Here is a 10,818-nt window from a genome sequence, read left to right on the forward strand (position 1 = left end):
GGCTATAAGTGTTTAAAATATTACACATTTTTGAACCCCCTAGGACACCTGGGGGTTCCTGAGGCCCCACCTTGAGAACCAGTGGTGTAGGCCTATACTGCCTACAATTCAAATGACTTGTAAAATACTGGTACCATCCCCATATGCTATGTACTCTGATGAATTGAAAAAGGTGGACCATGTTGTAAAGTGTGTAAATGCTTTATCATGGTTCTTCCACAAAGTAATTACAGTTTTTGTACTGACTTTGTTCTAAATGTATACCCATTCTGCAAACTGTGAGAAAAAAATCCAATCAATCCATCAATGTAACTTTGAAACATCCTGTCATACAAATAAGTGAGACATTTTTGTTTTGTCATTTAGCCATCCATCTTGCCTCACGTGTTTCTCTAGTCAGTTTCTCCCCCCAGGCAACAACAACAGGCACCTGTGCATTAACCTTATGATGACCCCGTGTGTTATTGCTTCTCTCTCTGTAACGATAAATCCCGATGCTCCTCGGTGATTCACTGCCTTATAATGCACTGTTTGTATTGCCCATAACGTGCCCCCAGGTCAGGAGGGAATTAATGGGGTTAGTTTTGGTTTTCTGTTTGATTTGGCTTTACTTTGTTTTTCCAACTTCTTTATTTTTGTTGACACTCACACTGCACGTGGTGGTGCAGCAGCAGCATTTTATAGGTGGCAATATTCTGAAAACTTCTATAACTGTCACCATGCCCATTCAGGTTTCATGCCAAAGTCCATTTTGGGATTTGCTTATCTTGATTAAATCTTCCACTTAGCTACTTTGAATCAAATGTTCCTTTACGTCCATATATTTGAAATTGCTGGCAGACATCTAGCATACATCAGACAATGCTGCATGCCGCTTCAAATTTAGCTCAATAAGCCATGTAATTGGTGGTCAAGACAGCGTATCCTCAGAATGCGCGTTCATGTCTCTCTCACACGCTCTCTTTAACCACAGGCGCTCCTCCGACATACGCGGCGAGCTCTGTCATATTGCTGCCCCGCAGTAAGCTTGATCACTCTGAGATAGATCGCATTCATGCGTTTAACTTTAATCAATCCTTAGTATTCCTTAATCGTTATGATAACAGCAGATGGGAAAAGTCGAGCGGAATAATGTTGCGCTGACACTAGAGGAAATGTAAGTAGACTCACTATTCTTTTTTCAGCTTTGTAAGGCTAAAGATAATTAGCTACCCGGTGAGAAAGGGGTGTCAACTGTATAGTCTCTCTGTATAGTACAACTTGAGCGTAGGCTATAGGGCAGATGTTTCCTGACAAAACCATGGGATAAACTTAATAGATTTAAGACATAGCATAAGAGACGTGAGACGTACGTTATAAATAAGCAGTTGCGTGCATGGTGTCACCTTGTATCCCCATTCCCCATAGCCTACACCCTCGCAGTGTGTTAATTAATGATTTTTGATTAAACCCAGATGTTCAAGCACTGATTTTGGTTAGAAGTTAAGAACATCATCGAGATAGTTTCTGACAAGGATGGAAACATATAGAGCTGCCTTCTGTAACTTAATAAAGACAATTTATTCTATTTTAGTCATATACTGTAGGCTGGATATCCCACAGACTGGGTATGTAAATTATTATGAAGTTGTAAAATGTGAAAATTAATCATCTCCTCCATGCTCAACTTTGAATGATGACTAAGAAAAATGAGAAAACAGGCCAAATGTTTCCTTTCTGATATACTTTATGCATTTAGTTTATGTGCTCACTCACTCACTGCTGGTGTACACACACAGTGACACACAGTCAAAAATGTTCAGTGTTCATTTAACACTGATTCACTGAGAGTGGAAAAATGTCCCATTGCAGTTGGACCCTTAAGGATATGGATATATTTGGATCAGTTACTGTCTGGGGATAACAGAGGATTTTAGGCTACGTAACATGCGGGGTCCCAAGGAAATCTACAAAAGTATCGTTTGGCAGAAATATTTGGCCATTAGCCTCTAATGTTTTTGTATTTAATTAGAATTTTCAAATTAAATAGCTGGGAGAGCTGAGACATCCCAAGTGTGGTAGTATTTCGATTAATTCATCTTCCAAAACAAAGAATAAGTCAGTGTGGCTGACAGCAAGCTAGCCTTGAAGTTATTCTTGCAGCATGTTGTTTCTGATACGAGCACTGCATGCATGGATGGAAAAAACACAATGACGGAAAACATTTCCATTGTGTTTTGGCAACATCCTGAGCATTCAATGGTCATACATTTTGTGATGTGGGTGGAAGACCTTCTGTTGCACTTGTGTGCACTTCTGAACCTACTGTATACAGTAGCAAAGACAAAGGCAGAAGAAGACACCGCTGTGGATAACACAATTCTAGCTGTCCTGTGGTATGTCATGTGGTATATAAAAGAATGCACACTTGCTATGCTTGTAATTTGCTATGTAGCCAACATTGTGTTGAGACGGCCATTATACAGGTCACAGGTCACCTGCTTCATCATCATCGTATGTCACTTTAGACAAGTGTCAGCTATTGGCATGGGCGATAATGACATTGAAATGAGCCTGTCACATTACATTAGAAATTACCGTCAGTAATGTGACCGTGATGCAGCCTTTAAGACCGTTAAAACACAACATTTTAGCCAGTGGTTCTCAAGTGTTGTCCGGGTACACCCAGGAGTCGTTGGGGGGGTTTCCAGGGGACCCCAGTAAAATTTGCTAGCACCGTATCCAAATTCAGTTTAACTACATTAACCCTATATTTCATATGCTATTCAAAAATAGCCGATCTGCGTACAAGCTCACAGCATTGCAATGTGACACGTGACGTGAGCTTGTAGAGCTGCTATTTGTGACCTCACTTCACCCGTGTGAAGTGAGGGGTACATATATATCATCATATGCATAATCTCATTCTCGCCAATCACAATTTGCGTCCTCATTTTTCCGTCTTCACTTTTATCTTCAACGTTTGTGTTTAGACAAACCCGGAAAGCTGGGCATAGCCAGAGTAATATAGTAAGAGAGTGGCGACACTAGCGTTGACTCTCATTGTAACCATGGAATGTGGAAGTGCTCATTCTATCTCAATGGGATAGTACAAATGTTTGGAATATAGCCCATAGCACCCTGCTTTGCGGCGCGATCAAAGCGGGGCGCCACTCCTCTTACTAGATTACTCTGGGCATAGTGCCGCTCAAAAATGTATAATAACTCAACTGTTCTCTAATTGGGGCCCCTGGAAAAAATATTTTAATACAGGGGCCAAATAAATATCAATTTGGGGCTCATTGACATGAAAATGTTTGAGAACCACTGATTTAAGCTACGTATATCATGATAACTAAACTGGTTGTCCTCACTGTGGCCTTGTTGATTCCCAGAGCTGTGGGATGGTGGATGAGGAGGGTCATGTGGTGTAGGAGAACGCCATCGGGATGCCACAGGGTTCTGTCTCACTGCTGCCATTCCTGCTGTTACTCACAGGATATGGTGAGTGCCTTACGTTACCTGAAATAAACACACACAGACGCAACAGATTTTAGTGTGTTCCCTAAAATTAGATCAATTTAAACTTCTCTTGTATGATTACTATGCAATCTAAGTGTCTTTTCTTGTCTGTCAATTGAAACTTGTGTTGTAATGTAGTAAAGGCGTAGCAATATCTAAAAAATACTGTATGCACCTGTGTTACAAACTCAAATTGGTGAGAAAGGTTCAGCTATAAATGGAAAGGGGGTGGGGGGGGTGGAGGTAAATGGCAGGTCAGTCTTTTCCTGTGCCTACACCCTCCTTTGCTTTGTTAGGATGTGAGTAACACAACAGTATCCGTATCCGAACAATGGTGTTTAAAGCAATGCGTGGCATTGCATTGAGATACAATCACGTATAGGCCGCAGTACTTGGTAAAGAGAAACAGGAAAACAAATAGCCTTGATAGAATGGGTGTATACTGCCCATTATAATGTTTTATCAAAGCGAACACAATCCTTAAAGGCAAGCACAGAACAACCTCAGACGATATAAAATGAGCAGTATGAGTCAAGCTTTAAGATTTCTGTAATTGGATCAATCTAAACTGTGTGTAGTCCCTATAACACACTGTATTTTAAAGTATTGTTCCATTCAGTGGAAATAAGTCTTCGGACTTTACTGTGAAATCCTTGAATCGCTGATTATAATGTTTTATTATGATTGCTTTTCTAAATTCAAATCAAAATGGTTCTCAATGTTGGGTCTGAGTGGGTCCATACTTTGGTTCCATCTGTACACTCTCAGGCGTTATGGGGGTCTGACTGTGGCCTAATGCATACCAAACTGGGGGACCTTGAAATGTAAAAGTATCCCTGAAATGTGTCTCATTGTGTGCCTGTGTGTCCATTCAGCCATGGCAGGGCTCAGCCTGTGGCCCTCCCTCCACGTTGCCCTCAGTAACGCCAGTGTGTTTGTGGACTACAGCACAGAGCGCAACGCCACAGATGTCCACGATGTCATCCTCTCTCTGGTCGACACGGAAACCAACACCACGCTGCTGACCAGAGCCCTCCCTGACAACCAATCGGAGGGGAGGGTAGAGCTCAACTGCTCCTGCTTCCTGTACGCCGGAACATTCCGATTCCATCTGAGGTGGACCAGCATAGCCACAAACGCTCGTGTTAATGGGTCAGGGGACAGTAGCACGGACACCACCACCTACTTGTGGAGTCCTGAACTGCAGGTGCAGTGGCCCACTTTTCACATAGCAGTGGAGAGGGCTGGAAACCACTCAGGATCTTTCCAAGTAAGACATTGCATGATTATACTTTACACTACAGTGTTGCTATGAGGAACACTGTCTGATCGCTAAAGCATTTGATGTTACTGCTTCTACTGATTGCAGACCATTTACAATGCATTGAACTGAACATCCAGCACTTGGTGTGAACGGCTCTGGATGCAAGGAAACATTTTAATAGTTGTGCTGTTAAATGATAAAATGGTGAGAGGTTTGCAGTGGAGAGTTGCACAAAGAATGACAGGGCTGAAGTGATTAAAACAAGAACTAAGTGAACTATGTCATGCCATGAAATATACTTCATAGATCTGGATTTGTTTCCATAAAAACTATGCTCTGGCTCGGTTTCAGATATTCTCAGAACCGAATCAGTATTTGTTTTGATGACCCCCTTCAGGGGTGGTTCTGGTTATGGAAACTTAAACAACAACAACAAAACATCACAGAACGTCACAGGTTCTGGACATTTTCAAGTTACCATACATAGTAGAAATGACTATCCAAAATACCAATAATAGTCTCATATCATGATATGGATATACAGATAATATGGATATTGCCCAGCCCTAACTCCATCCCTCTCTCTCCTCCCACCAGGTAGGGATATCCACCAATGAACTCTTCCAGGGCTGCTCATCCGTCCCAAACACCGCCCTCTTCCTGGAAGTCAGCTACATGGAGTACAACCAGATCGGCAGAAACAGCATCGACAAGGTCCGAGTCCGTACGCGCCACCCGATCACAGCCGTCCGATCTCAAAGCGTCCAGCTGCCCTGCGCCTTCCCGTTCACGGAGAAAGACTTCATACGAGTGGCTTTGCGGTCCCCGCACACCGCCCAGGAGGTGAAGAGCTCGGGGCCGCTCTACCTGTCCCGTATCTTCTCCTACAAGCTGCTGGTGGACAACGCCAACACGTACAGGACTGGGTGTGAGGGAGCGATGACCATCAAGCTGGTCACCCCGCCCTGCGCTCACATCAACGGGAAAGTGTTGCTCTATCAGGACGGAGGGGTTGCAACGGGCGTCGTCGGTCTGTCCGGGACGGGGGCAGGGGGTACTGCATCCGAGGAGCCCCCCTCTCCGCCGCTGGCTTTTAATTGGCTGACACAGGGGGAAAACGAGACAGAGTTTAATTGCTCTGTGTTCTACCCAGGAAGGAATAAGTACTGCTTTCGGTTTGTTTTTAACTTCAGCCGCTCTCCAAGCCCAGCACAGACCTGCCTGGTGGTTCACAGAAGCACAGGTGAGAGCATATTGGCCATTATTTTCCTTCATGACATCTGTATTAGCAATGAGCAGCTTTTTGAAGGAATCAACCGACTGCTTTTCTTAATGTCAGTGTTCAGCCCAGACCACACCAAAGGGTCAGGTCGGGACAAGACTGTTTTTAAGGTCAACCACACCAATGCAACTCATTGAGTTGCAATGAGTTACATTGGTGTGGTTGACCTTAAAACGATTTTGTCCCAAGGATTCCCTACCGGTGTTGGTTTAGGCTTTAAGTTTAGACCATTCCACAGAGTGGGAGCTACGACTACAAAAGGCACTGTTACCGTTAGTGTGACAGTCAGTTCTCCATTACGCCGGCTTGCACGTACGTAGGGCAGCAACAAAGTTTCTTCACTTGCAACTGTCTTTGGCCATCTTTAGTGGCGTTCAGTTAGTTACTAAATAATCCTCAGTTTGATTGGTTATCAATCTGACCACAGAGTCATGGGGCCCCTGGCTGCCCTGGAGTGTGTGCAGTGTGAGCTGTGGAGAGGGGGTGAGAGAGCGAGTCCGCGAGTGTCTCCTGCCCTCTGGTGCTGGAGGGCTGCAGTGCACAGGCATGGTGAAGGAGCAGTCTCTATGCTCCCTGGAGGAATGTGCGGGTCAGTGGCTTATTTTCTTTACTGTCATTTTTTGCTGTTTTCTTTTTCCTCAGATCCATATTGCATTGTAATTTACATCCTATTGTGAGATTTTAATTCGGTTATTTTTGCCATTTCCATTTTGTCTATTCTATACAGATTTGATGTGTGTGCCAGCTTTAACTTTAATTAATTAGGCTATTATTTTGAAACGGAATCAGAGCTTTTTACACGATTGTCTGTCTTCCTACCCTCAGTTTTGCCCCATCCTTCCCCATCCTTGCCCCCCGTGGCTGTCAGTGGTTCTCTGCTAGGAGGTAACCTGGTGGCAGTGATTGGGATCTCCCTGTGTCTGGCCGTGATTCTGGCTACCATCCTGGTCACTGTATGGAGAAAGGTCTGCCAAACCCCACCATGCAGCTCTGTGCGGCGAGGATCCATGCATTCCCCCGGAGGACGCAAACTGTCTGATGAGGCATCAATCTGCGGGCACAGCCTCCAAAGGCCCAGTCTGTCAGACAGCCAGGGACAACAAGGCGGGCTGGAGAAAGAGAGGCTGTCCCTCGCGTGTCAGCCTCTTTCACAGCCTCTGGTTGTAGCTCTGCCGCAGGATCCAGAGAGGCTTTCTCCCTCTGGGCAGAAACTGCTTCCACCTATTTTTGGGTTGGTATAGAATCTTGGCTGTATGTACACATATATATACCATATATATCACACTGTGCAGAAAAGTACACTTTAACACAAATTTTGTGTTTAGCACATGGATGGCATTTGTAATCACCTAACAGTCTTTTGGTAAACCTCTCCCCCAGGTACCGCCTGGCTCAGCAGCAGCTGAAGGAAATGAAGAAGCAAGGTTTGAAGGAGGCAACCCTGCTGTACCACGTCTCCTCCAGCCCCGTCAATGACACCCTGCTGGAGGCCTCGGCTTCCCCTGCCCACTCCCCTGCCCCTACCACCCCCATAGCGTTCTCTGCATCTGCGCTGTCCGCCAGCACCTCCGTCCCGCTGGACCTCCAGGAGGAGGCAAATCTCAGTCAATTCCGTATCACCGCACCGTTCCCCGAACCCAGGACGCTGATGGTGACTTCTAGGTCCACGCCGGACAGGTTGAGTCCCAGGGTGGAGCTTGTCCTAGTGCCCAATGTTCCTGGTTTTGGGCCTGGGGGGAGCTCAAAACGACATGAACGCACGGCTGACTGGGTGGAAATGGTGGAGAGGAGTGGGTTCGGAGGACTTAGGGGAGGGAGAAGTGAGACGGGAATTGGAAGCCCCCATCGGGGGAATCCGAATTTTCGCCGGGCTTCTAGTTTTAGTTTCAATGACCCCAAACATCAGCCACCACCCTCTGCCACCTCCAGACAGTTCAGAGAGAGGAGCATGACCCAGGTTAGCTATTCAAACTTAAAGCGATAATGAACCTTGGATTATATGGCTACCTGGGCATGGTTTAAGTGCAAATATTAATCTGTTGCTTCTGTGACTGAGGAACCATAAGTGGCATTTGCATTCACTGTCATTGGAAGGACAAACGTCTAAAAATCGTTATTGCTCAGGTTATTGGTGACCTATTGATTTCTGTTGTGCTAGCTAGAGAACTTCCATCAAGGGTATTATAATATGAATACACCCTTTTAACATACCCTAAAATAACAGTATAGTATCAGTATCTTTATACTAAAAGTGTGATTTTGAGAGTTGCTTCACCCTGCAATGAGGGTGAATTGAATCACTACTTCTGGTTCCTCAATGATGACAGATAATAGAACCAAAAGATAATATCAATATCAATATTTTTACTCATATCATGCCCAGGTAGTAGCTTACAGCCCACGGTTATACACAAGTTCAACCAATCACCTTACCTTTGCCACCTACATAGTACGTGGCATTACTTGGTAATATGTAATTCACGTCTGTAAACTACTGACCTATACATCTGTTCACCTTGTCCTCTCCAGGTGGCTTCCCGGACCCTCCCCGAGGGAAGCTGTAGGACCAAAGGAATCAGGGAGAATGCCCACTTCCCCTCCTACCCCATTCCAGAGCAAGGTGTGTCGGAGTGGCCCAGCACCAAATCCAGACCCAATGGAAATGAGCTGCGAAAGCCCTGGGTGGATATGCCTGGGCCGTGTATCAACAGCCAGGTCAAACACATGGGGACGAGCACTGCAGCGGTCTCTGTGCCCGATCTGCACACTAAATCAATCCTCAACGGCACTGGGGAACGAGCAAGGCGACAGAGTGGTGGGAATAGAGGTGGAGGTGATAGCGGTGGGGCCGGAGCTGGGGGGACCTCAGGGATCGGTGGCCCCCCTGGCGTGGACCGCCTCCTGGGTTTGGATCGCACAGAGCGGGCCGAGCAGAACTGGAGTCGCCGCGGCCCGTCTCCCATCCAAAGGAACATCCTGGCCCGTAAATTGAAGGAGGCCCAGTCCTGCGCTGCTGCCCCCGGCCACACGGGGCGCCAGCGCAGCTCTACTTTCAGCATAGCGTCCCCGGAGAAGAGGAAAGGTCGCTGCCACTCTATGGACTACAGCAGCAGTGGTGGCTCCCCCTATGGGCTGAGTGAGGCCGAGCAAAAGATGATGGACCTGGACCTTTCCTATAGTGGGTGAGGACAACTAGAAACAACACTATTTAAATGTAGAGACATTATGAAAATGATTGTGTGGGGGAACATAATACTGTAAGTATCTTTCTTATGCTCTCAAAACAACCACAAGCCTATAACACACAATGTACAGTACACATGCTGAGGCACCTGACACACTAATGAAACAAAATCGCTCTCTCTGTTCCGGGGGAAGAGGGGGGGCGCAGAGCAGCTCGCAATTCATTTTCAATGGGAGTCACTGCAGGGCTTCACAGAGCATCTCTTGAAAATTAATCTCGAGCTGCTCTGCCCCCCCTCTCCCCCCGGAACAGAGAGAGAGCGATTTCGTTTTAATAGTGTGCACAGCGCCATACACATCCTTGGGGATCATATGGGATTGGGTTGGGATTTTGGGAGATCGAACCCTATGGGGAGGCACCCCAGGTGAAATGTTGATTTTGGCTGGGCATTTTGTCCTTTGATAAATACATTTTAGACGTATGAGTTCTATAGTTTCATAAAATAAATCCAAATTGAATCAAAACGAGAACCTATAATTATTTTCATTTTTATACCCGATGTGCCAAGTAGGCTACATTTAGTTATAAAGAAAACTTCTAGCAGCCTCAAAAGTCAAAACATACTGTGTATGCAAAACACTTTTTAGTCTCTCTTATTTGGTAAGATTTTTTCTACTGTAATGTACAATAAAGCAACCGTAAAACATTCACACCCTCTTTGCACCTTTTAACATTTTAAAATGTTTATTTGTATATTTATTAACCACGTTTCTGTTGCTAAAATATACATATCAGTCACTGTATAGTGTAGTAAATTAGTGTCACAAAAGGCATCTTTACACCACCAGACAGACCCATTGAAAGTAATGACGTAATCATGTGGTTCATGCATCTTCATCAACACCCATTATAAGAATTCAATGTCTGGAACTACTTTACAGCAGTAAAAAGATTAAAGGCACTGGATAAACTTCTCTATTATTTACAGCTCAGAAACCGTTCGTCAGATGAAGCTGACAAAGATGTAGCAACATCAAAACGTTAAAAAGAATATCAGTTACTGTACTCCTGTGGCTTGGTAGAACTCTCTCTGCACTAGGTTACCTGATGGCAAGTGTTACTTTGACGAAACAAGACCGAGACTCTGGGCACACCTAAATATTTGTTGTTCTTGCTATGCATAAAGAAATGCCATACATTCCTAAATGTATTTTACAACAACAAAATAGCCCAAAGAAATTATTTGGGAGAAAGTATGTCACAGCGACATATTGATATAGTGATAAGATATTGTTACATAATGTATACATACATTTTGAAACAAATGTGATTTCTTTCTTTTTCTAGTTCAACAAATGTTTCTTTGGCAACAGTAATATAGCTTTCACTATGTTAGTGCTATATTCAAGGTCTTGTGCACTTTTAACACCAGGGGCCAACAACGAATGTGTCTTTGGCCACTGACTGTCCGTGCTGGGCAGGTTGTGTGTTCACTCTGTAATCGAGCAAGGATAGAGAGGTAGGTAAAAAACAGGGAGAGCGAGTGTTTTTCGTGCTCACCGCAGTTCTCGGAAAGCCACGCTGTGA

General features: G+C 44.9%; 1 protein-coding gene across 1 annotated transcript; it reads left to right on the forward strand.

Annotated features, from left to right (window-relative positions):
• The first annotated feature begins 1,012 nt into the window (after window positions 1-1,012).
• thsd1 (thrombospondin, type I, domain containing 1) lies at window positions 1,013-9,406 on the forward strand. Its single transcript, XM_083785647.1, has 8 exons — window positions 1,013-1,156; window positions 3,375-3,483; window positions 4,377-4,771; window positions 5,363-6,008; window positions 6,475-6,636; window positions 6,873-7,278; window positions 7,428-8,004; window positions 8,577-9,406. Exons 2-8 carry the CDS (start codon window positions 3,429-3,431, stop codon window positions 9,231-9,233), a joined length of 2,898 nt encoding a protein of 965 aa, XP_083641773.1. The 5' UTR covers window positions 1,013-1,156; window positions 3,375-3,428; the 3' UTR covers window positions 9,234-9,406.
• The last annotated feature ends 1,412 nt before the right edge of the window (window positions 9,407-10,818 follow it).

Source organism: Protomyctophum parallelum (genome assembly GCF_964188405.1).
Source record: "Protomyctophum parallelum genome assembly, chromosome: 1".
In the NCBI taxonomy this organism is placed as follows: Eukaryota; Metazoa; Chordata; class Actinopteri; order Myctophiformes; family Myctophidae; genus Protomyctophum; species Protomyctophum parallelum.